At 54.8% G+C, this 25,168-nt stretch overlaps 2 protein-coding genes across 2 annotated transcripts in view; one reads left to right on the top strand and one right to left on the bottom strand.

Moving 5' to 3' along the window:
• KCTD5 (potassium channel tetramerization domain containing 5) overlaps positions 1–7,368 on the top strand; it is a 29,114-nt gene extending 21,746 nt beyond the window's left edge. Inside the window, exon 6 of the mRNA XM_045820726.1 lies at positions 5,613–7,368. Coding sequence (XP_045676682.1) covers positions 5,613–5,642 — 30 coding nt within the window. The 3' untranslated portion in view covers positions 5,643–7,368. The remainder of the gene's footprint in view (positions 1–5,612) is intronic.
• A 4,855-nt stretch (positions 7,369–12,223) lies between these two features.
• On the bottom strand, positions 12,224–19,747 carry PRSS27 (serine protease 27). Its single transcript, XM_045820794.1, has 6 exons — positions 19,623–19,747; positions 16,350–16,376; positions 15,563–15,725; positions 13,627–13,898; positions 13,099–13,268; positions 12,224–12,649 (listed from the first exon to the last, which is right to left on the bottom strand). Exons 1-6 carry the CDS (start codon positions 19,672–19,674, stop codon positions 12,356–12,358), a joined length of 978 nt encoding a protein of 325 aa, XP_045676750.1. The 5' UTR covers positions 19,675–19,747; the 3' UTR covers positions 12,224–12,355.
• Between the last annotated feature and the right edge of the window lie 5,421 nt (positions 19,748–25,168).

Here is a 25,168-nt window from a genome sequence, read left to right as displayed (position 1 = left end):
GGCTAGCCCGTCTGTAAACTGGCATCGCTCCTGGGTGCTGGCTCTTCCCTCTGTGGGGAGAGCAATACAGCCAGGGCAAAATTGGAACTGCCATGTCATTTGCTTTTGGGCTAGCCACATGGCAGGGAGCAGTGGCTGGCCTTGCCCAGAGGCAGAAGATTCTGGTGGCCTCTCCTCTGGGTGTATTTCTGAGGTCAGGGATTCCAGGACAGGCAGAACCTAGCATTGGCCTGGGCTGGCTCTGCCTGGCAGGACCTCCAGGACTTGGAAGCAGATGGTGGCTGGACAGCCCTGCAACCAGCCCTGAAGAGGATTCAGGGGGTCTGAGCGGCCTTCGCAGAGCCCAGGACAGGATAATGTGAGGACTGGTGCAGGTTCCTATGGGGCTGGGCAGTAGGCAGGCATGTGGGGCATGAAGAAGTCCCAGGGCCAGCCCTGGGGTCGTGCTTCCCACAGAATCTGGGATGTTAGGTGACCCCACCTCCCTGCAATCCCCCAGCCTCACCAGGAGGCACATCTCTCTAAGGAGTTGTAGGGCCCTTTTGTAAGCTTTTTATTTTTAGAAGCTTTTATTTCTGAACTTAAAAATTTGTCATAGCCAAGCTCACCAGGGCAGCTGCCCTAGCGCATTTCCCTCAGGTGGCCTTTTCACTGCAGGAAAAAATGCGTCTGTGCTATGAGGGAACTCCAAGCATGATCCCAGAGCCCTTGGCCATTGAAAATACGGCCCTGTTTCTCTCCCTAAAATGCCTGGCTCTGAAGGGTGGTGGCCACAGTGACTTCTAAGCAAGAGCAGTGGCAGGAGCTCCCCAGGATGAGTGTGGTCGGGTCCTCTGGAAAGCCGTGGAAAACTGTTGGGGCTGGGTTGAGGATGGTGCTTTGGGGACACCCGTGTGTAGCTTAGTGGTCGCAGTGCTACACGTTCTGAGGGCAGTAGGTGTCACTGCTGTGGATCTGCTCACCAGGTGATGGCCTGCAGCACCTGATAGCCTCCCAGTGCTGATGGGTCAGCCTCCCTTCTCAAGGTGGAAGTGACTGGAGAGCAGGTGGGGTGGGGCTGCTCAGCTGGGGGAATGGTCCACACGAGAGCTGCTGAGTCCACCACCAGCTGCAAGTTCAGGGACCTCCCAAAGCATTCTCTGATTCCATGGTGTGCTGGAAGGATTCACAGAACTCACCACCCTTAATGCTCATGGTTACAGTTTATTACAGGAAGAATAGAGCGAGGATTCACACACCCCGGGGAGAGCTCATGGGAGCCATGCCAGACTCAGAGCTTCTTTGTGTATGCTCCTCACGGAGTCCGGATGTGGAGCAGCGTGAGCAGAACATTGCCCACTAGGATGTTCCCTTAGCCTCTGAGTCCAGAGATTTCACTGGGCTTGGTCACACAGACGTGATTGACCAGTGATTGATCACCCAGGTACCTGATGGTAGTCGCCAGCCCCCTGGATCCTGCCCCCCAACATTGTTAGACTATCCAGTGTGTCCTGGAGGTCATGATCTCCCAGGGGCCGGGGCAAAAGCCAGAGCTCAGTTTGGGCAAGGTTAAGTTCTTCACTATGAAGGGGAAGAAAACCTGGCACTTGGGGAGTGTTTGGGGCCCAGGCACCTGAGATGAGGCTGCTCTGTGCTTCGCTGCAAAGTGCAGCAGGAGTTCCTGGCTCTGCGTGCCCACCGTCCCTGAGGTCTCTCTGGGCCGCCTTCCCTCTGCGGCCTCCCTGCCTTGCCCTGCACTGATGGTGTCCTCTCTTCTTTTCCCGTGCTGCGTGGTATCAACCAGAGTGATGAGGAGGAGATGGGTCATGATGGGACTGACTCAGATTAAGTGTAAATGTCCTGGTGAGCTCTGCTGACCCTACAATGGACCCCATACCTTAGTCTTCTTGACCCAGCCCCTTGTCCACTGTCTCTGTCCCATGTGTGTAGTTGACAGAACTTTCCACACTAGATGCCAACTGTGTAGATCTGTAGTAGAGCCAGCTTGTCTGGGAATGAGGCTGTCTGTCTGTCCCCTGTAGGAAGCCTGTCTGGGTGGGCTTCGGACCTTGGCTGGCTTGCCTGAGAACCCTGTGTGTCAGGCTTCCTCACTGTGGATGTCAGTGGGCAAGGACAGGGGCTTGTACTTCCTGGGGGCTGGGCCACCCCCAGCCTGCCAGCCTTCCCATCCTGGTGCTGACCCATGAGTTGGGGCTGCGCTACAGAGGGTGGATGCTGGCCCCACAGTGCCCCTGCTCCCCAGGGCCTTGGGCAGGGGATGCTGGTGGAGAGTCTGTGTGGGTCCTCCTTCTGTTAGCCTCCTTAGCCCCTGGGTGCACCTTGCTTTCCTGTCATATCCTAGTTTTGTCTCACTGCCTGAGCTGATTCCAGGACTCGACTGCTGTTTTCCCCTCGCGGGAACCACCTCGCCTACTCCCTGTCTTGCGTACAGGAAGTTAAGGCCCAGAGAGGGCAGGGTGCAGTTTGACGAGCCCGGCATCATTCTGGGGCTCCCTGCTCCCACCAGGGCCCCCCTCATGGGCTGAGCCTTGTAAGCTGGGACCCTGGACCTCAGCCCTGGGAAGAGCTTGGAAAGGCACAAGGCACTGAAAAACCAACCTCTGGCCATGAGAAGTGCAGATTGGGGGCATTTTTATACTTTAAGTGGTTGGGATTTTGGAGGTGAGGGTTGTTATATAAGTACATAACATCCTCAGTTTTACCCTTTGATCTGCAAACCCTAAAATACGTATTTATTATTTGACCCTTTAAGAAAATGTTTGCTGAACATGGGTCTGGACCAGCTGTCAGAACCCAGGGACAGGCAGCACGACCTCCATCTGTCCTTTTAAACTCTCTAGTGCCCACATTAAATAAGCAGAAATAGGGAATTTATGCTGATAATCTTTCTTAATCCACTATATGCAAAAGTGTTGTCATTCCAACCTGAAAAATAATTGAGACACTGAACACTTCTTCACAGTCTCAGATCAGGCGTGTATTTGTATCTGTGGTCCTTCTCGGTTGGGGTGGCCATGTCTTAGCACAGCAGTATGCGGGCAGCAGGCCCTTGACTTTGGCCTGCCTGGTGGTGACCAGTGCTAGGAACTGTGATAGGAGCCAGCTGGGCATTGGGGGAGCCTGCGTGAGCTTGGAGGAGCTGTACCTGCTGGTTGGCTGTGGGGCGCTGGCACTGGGCCAGCATCTGAGAGGGACAAGGGGGCTTCTTTCAGCCCCCCTTTCCAGTTACTGATTTTGTATCTGCTGCCCTTCTCACAGCAGCCGGAGCTGCTGTGGTGGCCCTCGCTCAGGTCTGGGCTGTGAGAAGGGCGAGTGTGGGCTGGTCACAGAGCAGCCCCAGAGCTGCCCTAGCCTCCAGATCTGCCTGGGTCTGCCGGGGGGTGGGGTGCTGCTTGTGGTGTGTGGCCTGCCCTGGGCCCTGAAGGAGGTGGACCAGGTGAGAGCTCTGTCCAGGACAGACGGCACTGTAACTGTCACAGGTCCTGGGAGGGATCTTATGTTCACGTGAAAAGACAGTTGTTGGGATTCTGCTCTGGCGAGGCAGCCTCTCCTGTGTTGTTAGATTGTTCCCACGCCATGCTGTGGTTGTGTGGACCTTATTGTTTTTGCCACTTAGTCCTGCGAACTCAGAAACTCTCCTGCTGGGCTCCCACAAAGTGAAGGCAGCTTCATGGGCCCCCACATGCCCTAGCTTTCCTTGTAAACAGCAAAGATAAGGGGCCAGAAGACCCCCCGGGACTGGGACCAGTACCTTGTGGGCAGAAGGGAACTGCAGGGGCTGACAGGGCCTCCGGAGCTTTCCCAGTGAGCTGGCAAATCCTACTGAATCTAGGGACTTGCCCTTGTCTGGCCTGAGGAGGGGCGTGCAGTCTGGGGCTTTGCTCCCCCAGCACAGTGGAAGGGATGCCTTGCCTTGCAGGGACTGTAGCCCGGGCTGTCTGAACAGCCCCAGAGCTCTCAGAGACTCAGGGGCACAGGGCTGTGGACCAAGAGGGGTGTGGGGGTGTCAGGGGACAGCTGGAGTAACTCCCAAGAACTTCTGCCTTCTCTTGAGTCACTTGGATAAACCCTAGGTGACTGTGAGGGATGGGCACCCTGTGTGGGCAGCCTCCCTGGCTGGTGAGTCGGGGGCCAGCAAGACACTTGCTGTGAGCTTGAGATCATCGGCGGCTGCCTGCAGGGCCTTGCTGGAAGGCAATGACTCTCTCTCTGGCCAGAGCATCAGTGTGAGTCTGGGCCTGGCACGAGCAGGGCTGGCTCCCTTCCAAGGCATATCCTCATGTTGCACCTGGGCACATGGTGTACTTGAAGCCATATCTCTCTCAGCTCTGAAATTCAAGTGCAGAAAGCCCCAGGGCAGCTCTCTCTTACACTGCTGATGGGATCCCAGGGAGGGTAATCTTTCAGTATTGGCCTTGGCTAGGGTGGGCCAGGTTGGGACTTGTGGCCTGTCTGCCCGGGTTATCTGATGCTTAATATCAAAATAGCATTATTTGCCAGTTCTGAAGCCCCCCTCTGGGGACACAGGGTCCCGCTGCCTCTGCCTGGCCCATGTGGGGTTTGACTTTGTAGGCCTTTGCCAGTGCTCACGCCCGTCCCAGGAGGCTCCAGGCCTTTAGGAGCTCCCCAGTCCCATTTGGAGGTGGGTGGAGTGCACACGTGATTCCAGTGGTGAGAGAAGGGCTGGGGTCAGGTGGAAGGCTGCTCTTGCCAAGATGCCAAAAAAGAGTGGGAGGGAGAGGGGCGGCAGGCTTTTCTGGGCAGGCAGTGGGGTCAAGTATGTGTTCAGAGAGTCCTGTCTGGCTGCAGCAAGGAGGGGCTGGTACTTTTGAAGTGAGCATTCTAGCCACAGGGAGGCCAAGCACTGTGCAGTGAGACCCCCCCGAGCTCAGGCAGGCAGCATGCGGCGAGCTGGTGGGTGTGGGTGTAGGTGTAGGGTGGTGGGGCAGTCCTGGGAGCCTAGGGTTCTGGGTAGCATGATTCTGGGTTGTGGGGTGGAGGAGACATGGTTTACAATGGGGCACGAAAGAAGGAAGAGTGGCAGATTGGGATGGGGGCCTCTGGAATCTTGGGGGCCCCAGTTGTACTTATGTGTCTGCAGCCTAGGATCAAACTAGGCTGGAGAGGGATTTGGGAGTCAGTGCCCATCAGGTGGGCAGTTAATGCCCTGGGTGGGCTCTGGCACCCTTCAAAGGGGAGCAGAAGGTGCCATTGAGGGAGATGCTGCTGGCAGTCCCTGGGGCCTGATAAGGAGCTGTACCTGCTCTGGCTATGCATGTGTGTCTCAGGACTCATGGAGGAAGCTCAGGGAGGCACCCCGTGGAGGTAGGGGGTGTGCCTTTGTGATGTCAGGTTGGATGGAGAATGTGGAGAGTTGGAAGGGCCAGCTCCTTGTGTAAACCAGGAGATACAGAGGCAGTGCTCCATGGCGAGGGTCAGCTGGGCTGCTCCCCGGCCTGTTGGCAGACTCTGGCTCTGGTGCTGGCTTCCTCTGGTGCTGAGCCATCTGCGGGCTCCGCTCCCTGGAGCAGGGCCCTGGGCTCCAAGGCTGCGTAGCTCCTGCTTCCCTGTGCAAGACCCAAGTTCTCATTCTCTGCACTTGACATTTTCAGATTTTGCAAGAACGAGGTTCAAGGATGTGAGGAACACAGTGTTGACAGCTGAAGAAACATTTTACTTTTTCCAAGATGCAACGAACTGCCATGTTGAGGAAGCTCGGCCATGAGAAGAAACCTGCTTTTAACAATTTCTCTAGAGATCTGGGTGTGAATCCTTTTTTTGCCTCTGAGGTGGGTGGTGAGAGACGTGACCAGCTGTCTAAGGCCAGGCATCCCCCACTAGGAGGAAGCGTGCTGGCCAGGAGGGCATTCCTATAGGGGCCTCCGCTGGTTTTTCCAAGTGCCACAGAGGCCTGAGGCAGGATGCTCCTGACCGACCCCTTTAATCACCGGAGACCATTTAAAGGATAGCGTTCTTGGTGCTACATAAACTGTCTGAAATGGGCCCAGGGCCTTGCTGGTAGGGAGCGGACACAGTGCAGTGGCCCTGGCCTCTGGGCGGCTGCTGGTCACCCACACCGCACCAAGCTCTGGTTCTTGGGTCAGAGTCCTGCCCAGGTGTGGCTGGTTGGTGGTTTCTCACAGCCTTGAGCAGCTTTTGACAGAGCGGCCTCCAGGTGTTCACTGCTTCCCCAGGGCCCTGCCCTAAGGCTGGGCCAGCTCCAGAGCCTTGCTCCCCTGGCCTGGCCTGGCCGGAACAGTCAAGGCTTCTCCACTTGTATTTTCCAGGCGAGAGACTTCTGCATCTCTTACTTCCCAGTGTGGATAGACGTTCCCAATGTTTTTACTTTCTAGAAATGCCTAAAAGTGTTGCTGCATTTTGGATTGATCTATTGTCACTTAAAGGGAGGTGGGAATTGCAACTTGTTCATCCCGCCCACGGCTCATGCGGAACCTGGCGCTCATCAGCGCATTTGTCTCGCCGGGGGTGGAGGTGTGAGTGGGAGGCCTGTCCACCTGGCTGCCAGAGCTGAAACTCCAGGTCACATTGAAAATCGGATGTTTACAGCGCATCACAAATATTTCTCTTTCTTGCCGGCTCTTTCGTTTTCTTTGTATAACTATGCAGTTCTCTCTGACATTTCCGGGATATTTGAGACTTCACCTATGGGCTCTGCCCACCTGATGTGACATCGGAGCTACCAGGCTTCCTCTGAAATCCACTGTCCACATGCTTTGAGAACAGACCTTTCTGAGCTGGTTGTGGGGGCTGCCAGATTCCGGGGGGCCTGGGTCGGACGAGCAGCTCTCCGTTTCCTGACTGGGCCTCCCAGGGGAGCTGCGCGCCCTGGCGCCGGGGCTGCTGACACGTCGGGCACAAGCTCGGACACGTCCGGTTTCAAATGCTTCCGGAGGCATCTCACCTGTGCCCTCTTCTCCTTTGCCAATAAATAACCTGATTAACCAAGTTCTTCAGCACCTAGGACTTACCTACTCCTTTGTGTAAGGCCTGTTGTATGTTGTCCAATGTTTGGCTTCAGCCATTTAGAGCGACTTTTCTGTGGGGCGCATGTCGCTCTCGGTGACCCGTTCTCCTCACGGGGCCTCGGGTGGAGGGCGGCCCTTGCTGGACTCCGGGTGTTCCTGTGAGGCCCTGCTGGTTGCTTATTGTCATTTAATTTGTGACCTTGACATTTTAGATAGGCTTTTTTTTTTAATTTAAAGATATTAAGACTTAATTCACTAAAATTTATTCTAAGGGGATATTTATACTTTTATACTTTTTTAGGTATCCGTATTTTATCAGCTTACAGTTTAATGCCTAAGTTTCCCCTGAAAATAGCAAATAAAATCGTGTATTTATGAATCAGCAGAGCAACTATTAGTGTCTTAAAATACATGGAAAAGCCCTTGGTGACACTGGGCAGAGTCAGTGGCCAGGGTGGAACCGGCCACCTGTCTGTCACTGTTCCAGGAGGCTGGCTGGGGGGTTAGCACAGCACACACTCCGGGACCAGGAGATTATCTCTGAATGACTTTTTGTGAAGTACAATGCCTCACCAAGTTAAGTGTGTCCACCTATTTTGTGTCTTACTCTGGCCAGAAGCATCCACTTCAAGTTCCTTCGTGTCCTTGGGCATTCCGAGCTCCCCGCCCCACCCCTCCCCACAGCTCCCACCCCCCACAGTCACTCTGGCTCCCACTGGTGGCTTCTGTTCGGGAGCTCCTGGGGTGCTGTCCACACTTCAGGGAAATTCCTGTTCCCTTGTTCCCTGGGGAGCCCTGGCTTCCTGAGGCTGGCTAGGATGTCCTTGACCCCAAGATGCTGGAATCTTGGGCTTTCCAAACTTCTGGTCTCTCAGTGTCTCTCCTGTTTCCAGGTACGTGGCCAGCCTGGCCAGGGGTCCTGGGGTCCTGGAAGGGGACCTTTTCTGCCTGCCCGGACTGGGGGCAGGGACGGCCTGCCTGGGGGCGGGGTCTCTTCAGCACTCGGTGTGCCGCTCAGGGCACGTGGGGAAGGACTCCAAGTTCTGCTCTGAGGAGTTTGCTTTCTGAACAGACTAAACTTGGCATCACCTGGCTCCCTGATGCCAACACCGAACCTGGACATGCCTCTAGTTCCTGCTGCCAGGTGGGTTCTTGGGAGAGGTTCCAGAGTATCTCGGGTATCCCTGTCAAAGCCCTGAGCTTGTCTTGTGTTCCAGCAAAGGACTGAAAAGGAGACAACCATCTAATCTGGGTCTCGAGATCGAGGAGGGAGCCCTGCCCCTTGGACCTTGCCCTCTAAGCCAGCCTGCCTGCCTGAAGGGTGTGTGGGTAGGGCCAAGTGACACAGCTCCCCGGGGCCACCAGCCCTGTGGCTCCAGGAAGCCAGAGGACAACAGGAGAGGAAGGCAGGCGCTTGGTGTGTGCAGGATCCCTGCGTGGGCGCCCAGCTGCCGGCCTCCGGCAGAGCAGAGCACATGTCTAGAGGCTTCCAGGGCTCTGCACAGGGCAGGCACCACCCCTTGACCTCTTGCCTTGTCCCTCCTCTCCCTGCGTTTACTTGCATCCACCCAACAGGTGCTCTGGCATCTTTCATCCTCCTCTGGGCTGGTGTCCCCATTACCTCTCAGTCCCTGAGCCCAGTTGAGGCAATAAAGGGCTGAGTCAGCAGGGCAGCTGTTCACCCACAGAGCCTGTGTGCTCAGGCTGGTGGGGCATCAGGGCACAGGTGCCCTGGAGTCTGTGGGGTCTGCATTCTTCAGCAGGAGCAGCTCCACTGCAGCAGCTTTAGAATAAGCTGTGATTCCCTGGCACACTGAAAATCTGGGTGCTGGTGTACAACCCCTAGGTGAGCAGAGGTGGGTGTTTGGCTTCGGGGGCTTTGATTTGCATCCCCCCTTTGCCTTCTCCCCCTCCATGCCTCACGAGTGGTAGCATCAGACCTAGGGCCCAGCTCGGGGCACACTGCCAGTCCTATGACATCAGAGCCATGGTGGACCTCTGGTCCTTGAGGCCAGAAGGGGTCTGGCCCAGCAGTTTTCTTTCCTGGGGCTCCTGTGGGCTAATCATAATGCTTACATGTGCATGCCCGTGTATGGGCATGTGTGGTGTGTGTGCGTGTGTGTGGATGTCCAGGATTGGTACGGCCCACAGGAGCTGGTCTCTCTCCAACTCATGCTTCACCTGTAGGCTGCTGTGGTTGCTACAGGGTGGGTCTTTCATGGTGGTCTCTGCCCTGGGTTGGGCTTGCTCCCTTCTACTCCTCTGTGGGGGCAGCAGAGAGTCTACAGTTCTCCAAAGTGCTCTACGGGCTGCTGACCTAATCCTGGCACTGCCACCCACCACCTAGCAGGTGGCCGGGAGGTACTGCTTGGTGACAGTGTGGCAAGTTGTTTCTGAGCTGTGCCCCTGCCAAGGTTGGGGAAGGGGACTGCGACAGGTAGGGGTGTGTCTCCTTAATCTCTCACAACACTGCTGTGAACTGTGAATGGTGTGAAATAAACCTGCTTTCTCTTTTAATCTCCTGTTCTCTTCTGTAGTGTTTGCCTTTCCTCTCCATAGTCCTCTGGTCGAGCATCTGCCCGGGTCCTGGCGGAAACAGTGTTGGGGAGGCCGGCAGTGGGGGAGCCAAGTCCTAGGTTGGCCACCACCTTGAATGTGGCAGCTTGCAGTAGCTCTGGCTACATCAGAGGCCCTGCCCAGGACCCCAGATTCCCCTCCCAACCCAGCTGGGTGTGGTGTTGCTGGGGGCCAGGCTACCCTGGTGTCTGTGCCCCTCTTCCCTGCTAGCCCCACAGGGCCTGACCCCTGCCCTGTCGTGGGAGGACTGAAGGGGTACTGAGGGACCCCAGGGCACTCAGAAAGCTGGGACAGCAGACAGGAGGAGGCAAAGATGGGATGTTGAGTCCTCCGAGGGGAGCCTGGTTCTTGCCCACCTCCAGGCAGTGAGGCTGCATTCTGGCCTCCCCACAGAGGCTGCAGGGGGCTTCCCTCCAGGAACCACCTAATCCTGAACTGACCCCCTACCACAAGGCCCGAAGCTTTTTAATACCTCCAGAGCAGTGGGCTGGGGTCAGCCAAGCCTTTTTCTAAGGGTTCGGGACCCAGGGGCAGTCCCTGGTCCCAGCCCGGAAGACCCAGAACTTGTATCTAGGGCTGCCCTCAGGGCACTTATAGTTTGGTTCCACCCCCCACCCCCAATCCCCCACCTGGGCCTTGGTATACCTGCTGCTCCCGGAGGGGCTCAGAGCCCACCTCCGGTCCAGAGAAGGTGCACAGCACACAGCCTAGTCCCCGGAGCGTAACAGAGCGGGGACCTGCCAACAGGTAAGTGGGGCCACCACGAGCTTCTGCCCATCATTGCACCTCCCAGCGGTACTTCCTGCCTGGAGGCAGGGATGTGCTGGGCAAAGTGGAATGCCGAGGGGAATTAAGTATTTGTTCCCACTCTGTCCCCAGGGATAGTCCTCAGCAGGTGCGTGCTAAGTGAGTATTGATTATTCCATAAATACCCAGGCCTGCTTGCTTCCCGGCACCAGGCTGGCAGGCTGTGAGCACAAGTTGTATGCATGTGTGTGTGTGTGGGGGGGGGTATTTTCTGTGTGCAGATGTGCATGCGTTGTATACTAGTGGGTGTGTGCACATATGTGAGTGAAGGCATGGATATGCACAGGTGTCTGCACCAATGTGCATGTGGTTGTGCTAGGGAGTGTGTTCATGAATGTGTGGATGTGTGTGTGCAAGGTGGCAGTAAACAGGTCCCTGCCCTCCTGAGGAGTCTTGTCCGGTTCATTATCGCTTAGCATGGCAGGTAAGCCCAGGTCCCTTTGAGAGTCAGTCCACATTGGGGGCAGACCTGACCATCTGGCCACATGAGGGGCCTGCTGTGGATGTGCTGGAGCCAGCCGGACCCTGAGGCTGACCCGTGGGCAGACAGGCCCTCACAGGAGGGCCAGCACAGGCTGGATGCCAGAGCTCCAGAGGCCTGTTTATGTTGGGTTCCTGGTGGTGACAAGCTGCAAAGGGCCACACTGGGAAGGAGGGCAGGTGTAGGGAGATTATGTGGGGGTTGCTAATGACGGGTGAGTGTGGGGATGTAGAGCTGGGCCCAGGCCAGGCAGCAGGCTGGGTGGGTGGGCGCACTTCATGCGGGACTTTGGGTCCTCTATGAATTTGAGGGGACGGTTCCTTGCAGAAACCATTAAAGACACCAGCAAATATGGCCTGAACCCCCAAACTCTGGAAGGAGGAAGAACGGGTCCCAGCTCGGGGAGCCAACAAAGCTTCAGCCTCCATGACTCTAAGTGGCCTGGGCCTTGCCTCTGTGTGACACCTGTCACAGCGCTGACTGCCCATGCAGTATGTGGGATTGATGGGGCCACAGTGGTCCCTGCACCCAGAGGTTTGGGGAAGTCCAGCCCCTGGGGCGTTGGGGCTGCAGGGTCCCAGTGAAGCTGTCACCAGGGAGTTGCAAGGATGGTATGGAGCCTCAGAGGGAGGCAGGCAGGCACCGGAGCCCACGGCAGGACCCACATCTCCATCTCCTGGCCACATCCTCTGGCAGATCCACCATCCACCCAGTCCCCTCTGAGAGGCAGGCGAGGGTGCTGTCCCAGGTTACAGGAGAGACGTGGACTCAGAGGGGACGGTGATTTGTCCCATGTCTCCCAGTAGATGTGCCCCGACTCCAGTCCCCTACCCCTACAGCTTTGGACTCACCAGCGGGGCGGTGGAGGCTGAGGGAGGGTAGAGGAAAATGAGCTGGGAGTCGAGGGGAACCTGGGGAACAGGGAGCCCCTAGGGGCCCCTGCCTCCTCCCCATGGGGGTAGGAAACCATGGTTGTTATTTGGGGAAGTCTTGGGGTGACTCAGACATAGAAAGTAGGGGATGTGATTCCCCCATGCCCCACAAAACCCTTCTCCTCCAGGACCCTCTGCCAGGCCCCCCCACCCTGTCCTTTCTACTGTGAGGGTGGCGTAGGCAAGGACAATGAAGCGGGGGTGGGGGTGGGGGAGCCTCCTGTGAGGGCTCTTGGGGCAGGTGTCATGGAACACTGAAGACCTGAACTCCAGTGACATCTAGCCTCCACTGCCTGCTGCAGCTCCCTTCTCACCAGGACCCTTCCCTCCAAATGCTTCCACCTGATGTTTTGTCCAGATACAACTCCTCAGGGCCCACCCTCTGGTTAGGTGGCTCTCTACTCCCCTCTTGCCCTGAGGCTCCACACCTGGGCAGCTGGCACTGAGTTTGGGTTTTTATTGGATGGTGAACATAAATAAAAATAACTGGACATTTGAGTAAAGAGAATCAGCTATTTACAAATGTACATGTGGACTCCGGGGCTGCACTCGCCCACCTGCCTGAACAAGGCTCAGAAGCCAGAGAGCAGGGCTGCAAGCACCAGGAGGATGGTGTGCGCCGCCAGGCAGGGTGCAGAGTTCTGCTCACGGGGCTGCTGCCCCCTGGGGCCCCGCTTCTGGCCGCCCGACCTGGCGTGCTGGAACTGCAGCTCTGGGATGATGCGATGGATCCAGTCATAGTGGGAGGTGACCCGGATGTAGACACCTGGGCGGTTCCGGCGGGCACAACCCTCACCCCAGCTGATCACCCCAGCCTGCAGCCACGACTGGCCCACGAGGCATACCAGAGGGCCCCCCGAGTCACCCTGCAGAGGAAACAGAGGCACCATCAGAGCCCGCAGGGGCCCAAGAGCCAACAGGTACACATGCACGCACACACCTGTTTTCTTCCCGTTGTCTCTCCTCAACTCCCCACCCTAGGAGTGTCCCTGCCTAGCTCCCCTCACACCAGTGGGTCCTTCCTTTTCTGGCTTAGGGTGCCCATTTCTCTAGTATCCCCAGTTCACCTGCTCAGAGGGGTGTTTTGAAAATGTATTTTCCTGAGTCCCACTGCCAACCTACTGACTGCAGCCCTGGCAGCGGGAAGGGGAGCAGGCAGGATCCAGGAATCTGCTTTTCCCAGCTGATGGGATGCACAGCTTTGGGCTGGCTGTGGACCAACCTACTAGGGCCTTATCGGGCTGGGCTGGCTCCCACTGGACCTAGGCCTAGGGAGCAGGGCTCAGCCTCCAGCGTGGCCCATCCCAGCTCCTACCTTGCAGGCGTCCTTCTTGCCCTCAGCGAAGCCGGCACACAGCATGTCATCCTTGATGGTTTTAGGCTGGAAGATAGACTCAGTATCTTTGCTGTAGAGTAGGTTGCACTTGGGTGTGTCAATGATGGGCACTGCGAGTTTCTGCAGGATTCGAGGGTTAGGCAAGCGGTCTGCGGAGGGGCAAAACAGCCTGCAGCTCAGTGGACAGTTCTTAAGAACTGCAGCTCTGTCCTTCCCCATTTATTGCTTGGGTTTGGACCTCTTCTCGCTTGGGGCTTTGTGGAACAGAATTCCTTCTTCCCTTCTGTGCACCAGGCTGGGCTCTTTCTGTCCTCTCTACTTTCCCGTGGCTCCTCCTCCTGCATCTACTGCCCCTTCCCTATACCCATTCTACTGATTTGAGTAAAGATCATGTGTACCAATATCAACAGAAAAAGACTGTTGCTTCGGAATGGCCCCCAACCTGCCTAGGACCTGGGACCTTCTCTAAGGCATGTCCCCCACTCTGTCCTGCCCCTGTCCCATTACCTTGTTCACTGGGGCTGCCCCAGCCGGTGACCCAGCAATTCATGCCTGTCTCAAAGACGACTGAGGGGTCAGGCACGCACACAGGGAGGATGTAATTGGTGAAGGTCACAGGTGCCTCCAACTCCACCAGGGCCACATCAGCACTGGAGGCCATGCCCTGGTATAGGGGGTTGCTCTGCACCCTCTTCACCTGTGCATATGTGGCATGTGGCCCCGGCTTCACCAACTGCCGTGCCCCCAGTAGGACCCGGTACAGGGATGTTTCGGAGGTGCTGGTGGGAAAGAGCAGAGAGCTGGTGTGAGGGGGCCCCTCTGGGGTCTCAAAGGGGGAGCTGCTGCAGATTAGATGGAGAAGGGGAAAGGGAGGTGTCAGCGTTGTTCCGCTGCTGCCAGATACCACCTTCCTGGCCTCGAGGTCCATACCTGACATCTCTCTGCACACTATCTCCAAAAAAGTAGTCTCCACAAGGACATACATCAGGGCAAGTTGCTTAGGATGTACAAGCTACAGCAGCTTTAATTTCTGGCTTTAATTCCCAGCTCCACCCCTGGCTAGCTGGGTGACCTTGGGCAAGTCACCTATTGAGTTCTCTGTGACTCAGTTTCCTTGGCTATGACAGGGGACAGTAAAAGACTTGCTGTGAGGGGTGAAGGAGCAGACTGCCCACAAGGATGCAGCTGGGGCCAGCCAACTGGGGACTGGGCCCAGCTGCCCCGTGGGCCTTGGGCGTGTGAACCACTCCCTCTGACCCTGCGTTACTGAATTTAACATGTGAGGTTTTAAAGGAATTGTAGTGCTGTGATGAGGCAAGAGCCGAGGTGCCTGGGAAACCCTGGCGGTCAGGGGCCAGGTGGTTCACGGTGGTTTACTAAGTAGGGATGAGTAGTCTGGGCCTTTGGTCAGAAATGCTATGGGTGTCACTCCCTCTCTTTCTCCTTCCCTTCCCCTCTTTCTAAACATAAATAAATACATTAAAAAAATTTTTTTTAAAAATTTTACCCATTTATTTTTAGAGAGGGAAGGGAGGGAGGGAGGGAGGGAGGGAGAGAGAGAGAGAGAGAGAGAGAGGGAGAGAAACATCAATGTGCGGTTGCTGGGGGCCGTGGCCTGCAACCCAGGTATGTGGTCTGACTGGGAATTGAACCTGAGACACTTTGGCTCGCAGCCTGTGCTCAATCCACTGAGCTACGCCAGCCAGGACTTAATAAAATTTTTTTAAATAATAATAATAATAATAATAATAATAAAAACCTGCCCTGGCTGGTGTGGCTCAGTGGACTGAATGCCAACCTGCAAATGAAAGGGTCGCCGGTTCAATTCCCAGTCAGGGCACATGCCTGGGCTTCGGGCCAGGTCCCCAGTAAGGGATGTGCAAGAGGCAACCACACATTGATGTTTCTCTCCCTCTCTCCTTCCCTCCTCCTCTCTCTAAAAATAAATAAAATACTTTTTAAAATAAGAAAGAAATGCTATGGGTGATCTTAGACAGTGTGAGGAGGAGAAAAGGATATTCTACTCCAGTCCCTGGGCTCATCTGTAACCAGAGACTCAGCTAGAAAAGGGAGTGTCCTGGATTTGAGGTGTGGGAGAGGGGATCAGGATAAGGGCCAGGGTGTGGGAGGAGCCTGCCAGCATTTGCAGGGACAGGGCCTCAGGCCTGCCCAAGCACCTCACTGATGAGACCAGCAATGGATCTCATGGATGGGCCACAGGAAGCAAAGGCTGGGAAGCAGTGATTGAAGCTGGAAGTTAGCCTCAAAGTTAGATTTAAAGGGAGCTCTGGCCAAGAAGGTGGGCCAGAGCTGGACAGGTGTTAGTTGCTGGCCAAGGTGCCGAAGCCCAGCAGGGTGTGGGGCTTGGTCAGCAGTGGCCCTGGTGCAGAGCCTGGGTGGTCACAGGCAGTTGGTAGTGAGGGAGAGCGTGGTGGGTACTCACTTGGAGAAGCAGTGTGCTGCAGTGAGGACCCACCGCTCCGTGATGAGGCTGCCCCCACAGAAGTGGCTTCCGTTTCGCTGGATGCTGACTTGCCATGGCCACTCGCCCTCCAAGGCATCCTGCCCACCCACCATCCGGTTTAACCTTCTCGGGCGTCCGCAGACTAGGGGAAGACAGCCGGGACAGTGCTCACTGGGGTCAGTTCCATCAGCTGATTCCCTGCCCCAACTCCACATCCCGGCTTCTGCTCTCTGCTCAATCCAGGGCCCTCCCCATCTCTGACCTTCTTGGGGACCCTGGGCATGTCATATGCCTGGGCATCAGGTCAGCCTCTGAACAGGCATACCCTTCCCAGCTTTGGGAAAGGACATCCCCCCTGCACCCCGTGGCCTCACATCCCTCACCCGTGAAATAGTGGCATCATGAGGAGGGTCGAGGAAACACTTGCAGAGGTCTCATCCCATCATCTGACCAACAGGGGCTCCCAGAGGACAGTGGGTGTGGGGAGGGCCCTTCAGATTCCATCCTCAGCTTCTTCGCTGTCACTTTTTCCTGCCCCCATCTCCATGCTTCATGCCTTAATGACTCTTTTGTGCCATCTGCAATGTATATCAGACCTTCCTGTCTAGGCACCAATTCCACAGACCCATGACTTTTCCTTGGGGATTCCCTGTGCCCCGCCCATTTATTCTGAGTCTCCTTCAGAGTGAGTGAGAGAGCCTCTGGCCAGTCTTGCTGCTCTAACATGCCTGCTCCTGTCCCCCCACCCAGGAGTCTTAGGGCTTACCGCTCAATGCCTTGGTCCTCTGAGTCCCTGGAAAGGAGAAAAGAGGGGGTGATCAGCCAACTTGCCAAAGCCAGAGTCTGCTCCTCCCCTGCCCACTGCTGGGCAGTGTGGCCCTCTTTTACTCCGCACCCAGTGCCCTGACAACTCAGGACAGTTCACAAAGGACCTGGCAGGAGAGGCTAGGGGCCTTCAGATTTCCTACAGGACCTCCCTTCGAGGTCTACAGGCCCAGGCCTGTGGGCCAGACCTTGTCTGCAAGGGCAGACAGACTCCTTGCCATACAAGGAAATAATCAGAAGATGCCAGTAAGAGGAACCAGTCATGGCCACTTAGGGCAAGATGGCTTCTGTCATCCCCACAGAGGTCTCTTCCTTCACACCCCGCACCCATCCTTGTCCGGAAGCTCTGCGGAGGATCCAGCCATAAGCACTGGTGCCGTGGGGCCTGCGTTTCCCACTTCAGACAGCCCAGAGCTAAGATAAAGGATGAGTCCCTGGGAGTTTCCTTTGAATTTCAGGGATCTGGGCCTTCTTACACAGTCTGTTTTGAGGCTCAAGTCTCCAATCTAACTTCAGTCCTGAGACTACAGCCCAGCCCCATAGGTCTTTCTGGCCTCAGGGTAGCAGAGAGAAGCCAGTCAGAGGTCATTGTGGGTCAGTCTTCCCAAGATTCTAGATTTGCAAGAGCTGATCCCTCTAACAGGCATCCCAGCATGTTCTGCAGTTGGACCCCAAGATTGTCTGCTGGGCCATGGCACCCTACGGTGGGGGAGGGTAAGGGACAGGCAGAGGGGTGGGGCTAGAGCAGTTCCGAGGGCCCATCTACCCAGGATCCATTTTCCCCCATGTCTCTGGACACAGGCACATGGCCTGCTGCTAGGCCTTTACAGGACCCTCAACCCCAGCCTTGAGACACCAGCCACGGCGACAGTCTCATCCAGTGCCGGCAACAATCTGGAAACACCTGCCCCTCAAAGAGGGACCCTGCACCCCAGAATCTCTGGTTCACTGGGGGCAGAACTGACCAGAGCTGGGGTGGGGGCTCAGGACAGCCGCTCCCCACCTCGCCCTTCAGCATTTCTCCTACGTCCCGACCTCTTTGGGGGCCTAGAGGGTGGGGCAGCTGCTACTGAACCTGTCTTCGCTCTGACCAGAATGGTAACCAGCTTCATGGAAGTGAGAGGGGCCCCTGTGGTGGGAAGCTCAGGGCTGAGCCACACGTCTCCGTGGGGTGCCCAAGGACCCTGGGGTGTTTTTTTTTTTTTGATCCTCATTCTTCCAGCCAGACTCTCAGTTCAAAGGGTACACTCCCCAGTGCTGAAGTGTTGAGGTTGGATGATGCAGTGAGTGGGGAGAGCTATGGATGTGGTGAGAGGAGGTGGACACTGTGGGAGCTGAGAAGCCACAGGCGGGAGAGGCCACTCTTCAAAGTAGGGGTGCCAGACAGAAGTGCCGGGGCAAGAGTGGGGTCGGGCTGGGCCAATGAATGGAATAGGGAGTCTGTTGGATGTTCTGTTCATGGATTTGTGTTCATAAGGTGCCTTTTGAAAATGCAAATATTCTCTGGGAGAGCTGCACCCTCTAACACCCTGATCTTAGTACAATATAATTGTTAGATTAATAACACCTGACCCCCTGCTCTTGCTTCTTTTTGCACGTGATGCTCTGGTTCACCCTCATCTACTCACCAGCACTAACATACTTACAGGCTCATTCCCTTCCTGTGAGAATTTTTCAGAGATTTGTCCTGGTTCTCCCCACAGCCATCCCCTTCCCACATATGCAGACAGATCCAGGGTCCACTCCCAGAGTCCAGTGTGCATGCCTGTGGCCTGGCAGGACCGCTTTGAGGGTTTGCTCACGATACCGCTCTTCCTGGAGGCCCTTCATTTCTAGTCGCTATAGGTCCAAATCCTACATGTCTGAATCCAGGTCCTTGCAGAGCTCTGCCTACCTTGCTCACCCTGGAGGTAGAATCAACTATCTCACCGACTGGCCCAGGAACTCCCTGAAGTCAGAACCCACACCCAGAGGCCTGAGCCCAGGAAATATAGGATGGAGGGAGAATGGCTGTGGGGGCTGGGCTATCCAGGAAGGGATGAAGTGGAGACCTGGGCTCTGCAGCGTGGGTGTCATGTCAGGGGCTGGGTGAGCCAGCCAGGAGGGCAGGTCTCTTGTCTGGGCCCAGGGCCCCCCTGCTCTGGTAGCTGGTGGGGATGGGAGTGGCCGAAAGCTCTAGGAAGGAAGAGCTAGAGGTGGGGGTGAGGAGGGTGTTGAAGAAGTCAGGCTTTTGGTCACAGCTGTAGGTGAGTCAAATGCAGGCCTCTGTTTCCACCTTGGCAATGACCTTGATTACTCAACCCATCAGGAGCAATCACTGTTACACCCCCTGATGGAGATGGGCTCCCTCAAAGAACATTGTTATTCCTATGCCAGGAGGCCGGGAGGGGAGACCTGGGGGGCCAAGAGAGGCTGGCCCTCCCCACTGAAGTGCCACCCTGAGGCCCTCCAAAGCCTGGTGGGAAGCCTAAAGCCATGGCCAAGGTGTGCCCTCGGGGACCCAGCCCAGCCCTGGGAGGTGACTTAAGGACAGGGAAGTGAGGTGGTAGCTGGGCTGGCCAGGCTAGCTCAGGAATGCAGGAAGGTTTCCCTGGTAGAGAGTAGCCTGCCCCTCCAGGAGGGGCCTGATAGGTGGGGCTCCCTGGCTGGCACCTGCTGACCCTGACCCAGTATTAGAAGAGGGGACAGGGATGCAAGGCTTGGTCCTCCGCATACCTTCCCTCTAGTAGAAAGAGGAGCCTGCATCCCTAGCCCTCACTCCCCCAAGGCTTCCCACTGAGTCCCTGCCAGCCTCCTGGGGCGCCCAGGCTCAGGCAGCAGCTCAGCCTTCTGGCGGCTCAGCTGATGGATGTTCAGGGATTTGGAACCCAGTGGGCCTGTGTCTTCACATGGAAGATGGGGAAAAGCCAGATAAGAGGCAGAGGCAACAAGCCGAGAGCTTGGCCCAAGAGTTTGGAGACAAGTGAGGAGAAGGGAGCAAAGCCTCTGTCCGTGTCACTGTCTCTTGGTCCTGTGCCCACACCCCCGCCCTGTCTTCCCCACTTCACTGTCTCAGGTGGGACATCTGGACCTTCCTACCCCCCAGGAGCTGCAGAGGCCTGTCTTCAGCCCCAGGCCTGGCCAGGGCGTGGGGGGCTTAGCTAGAGCTCCAGGGAGGGCAGAGGAGGCCCCTCTGGGAGGGGAGGAACAAGTTCCTGCAACATCTGGGACTCACCAAACCGCAGCAGCAGCAGCAGGAACAGGGCCACGGCTGGTGGCCACCTCATGATCTCAGGCCTGGCTGGGGTACCAGGTGGGGGGACAGCAGTGGTGGGATCTCCTGGAGCACTAGAGTGAGGTGCCGGCCTCCATGAAGTGGGGTTTTATGCTGGAGGTGAGTGTCGGCTTGGCTATGTTGCCCAACCTGTTGGCCTGGCCTGCCCGGCTCCTGTTGCAGGAAGGAGGCACCTAGAACCCTGACTCCTCCATGACCTGACCCTGAACTCCCTGTATCCCAAAGGGCCAAACCTTTCACCCTAACACACCTCAGGGTCTTGGAGCAAGGCTGCACTAGCTCCGTTTGGGCATTTGTAGCCTGGGGTTTTCTGCCTGCCACCATGAGCTGACCACAGACACCTCCCAATTGACCACAGTTCTCCCATGAGCAAGCTGTCTGTAGTCCAGAGGAGAACCTCCCTGTTTCATTCATTCATTTGTTCATTCATATTTATTGAGCACCTACTATGTACCAGGCATCAGTGAGTCAGAGTCCAGACAGGGTCTTACATTAATGTGTGTGTGTGTGCAGGGGCAGGGGGGAGGGTAGACTGGGAAAAGTCCAGGTCACCTGTACTTATGGAACAAAGAACAGGGGAAAGAATCGGGACATGGGAGGTGTCCCCTGCTGACCCCAGTGCCCCTCTCGGGTTTTACCCCCAGGAAACTGAGTCCCAGAAGCGCCCACCCAAACGTGTCGTCCCAGGATCCAGCCCAGGGTGGCCCCAACGCCGGTCCTTGGGGCTGCAACCTCCATCCTCGTCTAGGGGCGGGGTCGGGGAGGGGGCTTTCCGGAACCCACAGGTCCCGGCGGGGCGGGGCAGAAGCTGGTTCTGGGAAGTCCTGGCCGGGATAACCTTCCCCTGCGTCCCTGCCCTGGGTGCGGCCGGCCGGGCTCCAGAACGTGTGGTGGTGACGGCGGAAGCAGCTCCAGGAGGAAGTTATTTGGCACAAGGTGCTGACGTCAGAGCCCGGGTTGGGGCTCGGGTAGCCGCTCCCCGTCCGGGCAGCGGGGTCAGCGTGGGGGTGAAGCTCCGTGTAAGGTCTGGAGCTCCCCAATAGGCCTGGGGGCGGGGGAGGGGCGCTGGGTGGCAGGCTGAGTGCTGCCTCAGTTTCCCTTCCTGAGCAATAGGTACGTGCATGGATTGGGTGTGCTGTGGTGCACCGCAGGAGGTAGTGAAGGCCGGAGTCGCTGGCCCCTGGGCGGAGCTCGGTAACCACCCCCACCTCACCCCAGCCTCGATCTGGGCCTTGGCGGGTGCTCCTGGTCAGAGCGTCCCAGTGCTCCAGTGGACGCCATTAGCAGCGCCTGGCTGGCCTGGCAGGATGCGTGCAGCCGAGTACCTCTCCGGCCTCTCACTCCACCCCTTCTACGGGGAGGTGGGGCACCCTCAATTAGGGATTGCCACCCAGGTGCTGGCCCACCCTCTCCCATTCCCTGCCTCCCCCGCCCCTCCTCTGCACCTCACCCGCAATGTTCCTGGGGTACGTGGGTGGGGTGTGTGAGCCACCTGCGGGGGCTGCAGGGAATGAGGGAGCACAGAGTGTGGGAAAGATCCCAGACTCATTTGTTCGTTCATTCATTCCTTCTGTACTTTTTAAGCACATTTGCTGCCCAACACTGTTCCAGTTGTGGGAAGTAGCGAGGTGAACAAAACATACTTTAGCTGAAGGTGGGAAGGAGATGGCCCACAGTTTATGAGGGGAAAAAAAGCTAATCACAGACTGCAAAGTGTTTTGAAACGTCCAGGACCGTTTCTCCAAGCGCCTGAGGGTCAATTCCTGCATCTCGCAGGTGGTTCTGACTCTTTGGCCAGTGCTTCCTGTGCCACGCCCATTTTTAAAAGTCAATTATCTAAGGGTAGCTCTGCCTTAAAATCAAAGGAGCAACAAAAATTAAGATGTCATCATAAGTGAGGATATCACAGAAAGTTGGACTCAGAGGACCCAGGTAGTCACTCTCGTGCCTGGAGAAACAGCAGCCTGGATTTAATCAGACACCCTTGGGCCTGGCACCTGGAGTCAAGGCTGAGGTGGGAGTTGGTCAGCAGGTGGTGTGGGCAGGAAGCCTGGTCCATTCCTCACCCTGTCCACCAAACAAATGAGTGTTGGGATCCAGAGGGATTCAGAGATTTAAATAATTTTTTAAGAAGTGAATTCTTACCAAAAAAAGAAGGAGAAGGAAGGGGAAGGAGGAGATATTTATCAGCTCTGGAAGGGGAAACATTTTTGAATATTGGAAGTCATCGGACAACACAACAAAAAGAAATGTAGCCTTTAAGCTAACAAATACCAGGAAAATTGGTTACAAAATCAAAAGGCAAAAAATAGGAAAAAATATTAACAGGAAATGTAATATAGTACTCAAGAAACTGATTTAAAAAAACAAACGAACACTGAGATCTGCCCTGGGAGGGTGGGTCAGTTGGTTGGAGCGTAGTCCTGTGCACCAAAACTTGCAGGTTCGATTCCCAGTTGGGCACATGCCTGGAGTGTCAGATTCGGTCAGTCTTGTCATGTACGGGAGGCAACCAATTGATGTTTCTCTCTCACATCAATGTTTCTGTCTCTCTAAAATCATTAAAAACATGTCCTCGGGTGAGGACTAAGGGGAAAAAAAGATTGGTTTAGAAAAACACTGAGACACTAAAGGTGAAATTAATGAAGGACACAGACAGGTCACGAAAGAGGAAACCAATTTGGTTAATGGACTTACGGACAAATGTTCAGCCTCAGCAGTTAAATGAATGCAAATCAAACCACGGCAAAGACATGCCAGTTCTGTGTGGTGTTAGCATGGCGCTGGAGGAATGCTGCTCATCAGGGCTGTGGGGAAATGGGCCGGTTGGTGGGCATGTAACTGGCACAGCCCTTTTGTAAATTAGTTTGCCAGTCTGTGGCTTCAGCTTTTTAAAATAGTTATTCCTGCCCTGCTGGTGTGGCTCAGTGGATTGAGTGCCAGCCTACAGACCAAAAGGTTGCTGGTTTGATTCCCAGTCAGGGCACATGCTTGGGCTGGGGCCTGGACCCCAATTTGGGGTGCGTGAGAGGCAACCAATTGTTTCTCTCATGTATTGATGTGTCACTTCCTCTCTCCTTTCCTCTCTCTCTAAAAATAAACAAATGAAATATTTAAAAAATAAAATAGTAATTCTCTTTGACTCAATGACTTCACTCTGGAAGTCTAGCCTAAGAGGAATAATACAGAAACAACATTATGGCCAAAGATGTTAGTGGCCAGCTTATTTATATTTGCAAAACAAACCCAGAATAAATCAACAAATATAACCATAATTGAGTGATGATAAATAAAAATCCTCTGACAAGAATTTTAGCCCTGGCCCTGGCTGGTGTGGCTCAATAGATTGAGTGCCGGCCAGTGAACCAAAGGGTCACTGGTTTGATTCCCAGTCAGGGCATATGCCTGGGATGTGGGTTTGGACCCTGGTGGGGGCACATATAAGAGGCGACTGATCAATGTTCCTCTCTCACATAGATGTTTCTCTTCCTCCCTTTCCTCCTCTCCCCCCCCAAAAAAAATCAAAGAAAAAATCTTAAAAAGGACACTCATTCAAACAAATAACAATTAAAAAAGATAACATTTTCATGAAGATTGGATAAATATGGAGAATCTTAACGATATAAGGGCAAATAATGAAAAAAAAAAGGATAGGTATGGTCCTGGCTGGTATGGCTCAATGGATTGAGCACTGGCCTGCAAACCACAGGGTTGCTGGTTCGATTCCCAGTCAGGGCACATGCCTAGGTTGTGGGCCAGATCTCCAGTTGGGGCCACCTGAGAGGCAACCACACATTGATGTTTCCCTCCTTCTCTTTCTCCTTTCTTTCCCTTCTCTCTAGAAATAAATAATAATAGCAAAGGACAGATATGAAGATTTGTAGAAAGTATAATAACTATGAAGGTTATTTTTTAATTTCAAAGGAATAGCAGCAATATTAAAAAGAAAAGTGGCAGAATGTTCATTCAGCAATGACCAGCTAGGAGTGGTTCTGTAGTCATGTGGATTTTTTTCGAAAGCAGATGATGGGAACTTAGACTCATGGAACACAATGGGTGTTCATGGGACCTTTGGTCCTGGTTGGTGGAACCCAGTTTGTGGGACTATCCTGTTATGCCCCAGTTGAAGAAAGAGCTGCAGGACCCAGGGTGGTTCTGCAGCCTCCCTTTTAACCCCAGGGATGCTCTTTCTCTAGTAGCAACTGCATTCTGTGTTTCCCCAGATGACTCTCTGAGCTGGGAACATGGCCACCAGCTGAGTCTCTTCCTTAAGGAGATGCCAGCTAAGAGGACCAGAGCTGCTTTGCCTCTGTCTGCAGAAAGATCATTCATTCAGAACAAACAGTCCCAGGGAAGGACATTAACTGGCCCAGCTTGACTCCTGGCCCTGTGTCACATGGCCACAGGACAGAGTTTGTTCAAACAACAGAGGAGGAGGGAAAGATGCTGGTCAGTTAGAAGCAACAAGCACCACACTTTCAGTTAAGTGTGAGAGTGAAATAAAGACATGGGAGATATAAAAAAAATACTTCTCATGCACTATTCTTGGGAAACCCCTAGAGGAAAGATGTCCTCTGACTAGATAAGGAATAAAACAAGAGAGTAGGAAATGTGGGCTGTAGAAAACAGAGATCGCACACAGATAGTAAGTGAAGAGAATCTCCAGGATGCTGATGAAGGGAGAATCCAGAATGACAGCTGTGCCACAAGCATAGAGGGCAATCAGTCCTCATTGGAACACAAGAGACAGGAATGCTGACATTGTCATCATCAAGCTCTCTGACATTGCACTATCTTTTCAATCTGATGAAACTATTGAATGATGTGCTCCACCAAAACAAGATGTAAATGAGGAAAGAGGAACTCAAGACACAAAGGACATAGGCAAATGGAATTCCAAGGATGACATCTAAAAGGACAACCCAGAGAGAAAGAAAAGGGGCATCTCAAGGAAGGATGCAACAGAGAAGAGGGGGAAAAAAAGAAGTGATATATTTCCTAATGGAGTTGACCTTGTGGAAAGTCTGGGTAGGTACAATAGAAATGAACAACAACAAAGGCAATTATTTATTTCAGTAAAAAATTAAGAAAGGAAATATAGTACACTACAAGGCTTGGCCAGCACCCCAGAGTTTCATCCCATTGTGGCATCAGGCAGACTCAAAGTCCAGGATGTCACTAAATCAGATTCAGGTGCAGATGAGGCTTCTCGAGCATGGTTCCTCACCATCTGAAGAACCGTGAACTAAAGAGTTCACTTTGCCTACCCAACACACAATTGTGAGAAGGGACAGGATAACCACAACAGACAACCCCCACATGTCAATTACCAGTCCATAGCATTTCTGAAGTCCAGCTAGGCACATGCTGCTACTTCTTTCTACTCCGGGAGCAAGGCATGTGTGTTGTGTGGAGTCTCTGGGAGTGGTTCTTCAAGACTCTTAACTCTACCTTCTGGGCTTTTGGCTCTGGCTTCTGAATCATCC

The sequence above is a fragment of the Phyllostomus hastatus genome, unplaced genomic scaffold (genome assembly GCF_019186645.2).
Source record: "Phyllostomus hastatus isolate PE091 unplaced genomic scaffold, TTU_PhHast_1.1 phas_scaffold_442, whole genome shotgun sequence".
NCBI classification, from domain to species: Eukaryota; Metazoa; Chordata; class Mammalia; order Chiroptera; family Phyllostomidae; genus Phyllostomus; species Phyllostomus hastatus.
This window is presented reverse-complemented; position numbering and strand designations above follow the sequence as displayed.

Excerpts from the sequence above, each read along its gene's own strand:
- PRSS27 (XM_045820794.1), bottom strand. The coding sequence starts at position 19,674 with ATGAGGTGGCCACCAGCCGTGGCCCTGTTCCTGCTGCTGCTGCTGCGG. Across the intron at positions 15,726-16,349 it reads GAGGACCAAGGCATTGAGCG|TCTGCGGACGCCCGAGAAGG; the intron begins GTAAGCCCTAAG and ends GTCTTCCCCTAG. Across the intron at positions 13,899-15,562 it reads GCAGCACACTGCTTCTCCAA|CACCTCCGAAACATCCCTGT; the intron begins GTGAGTACCCAC and ends CTTTCCCACCAG.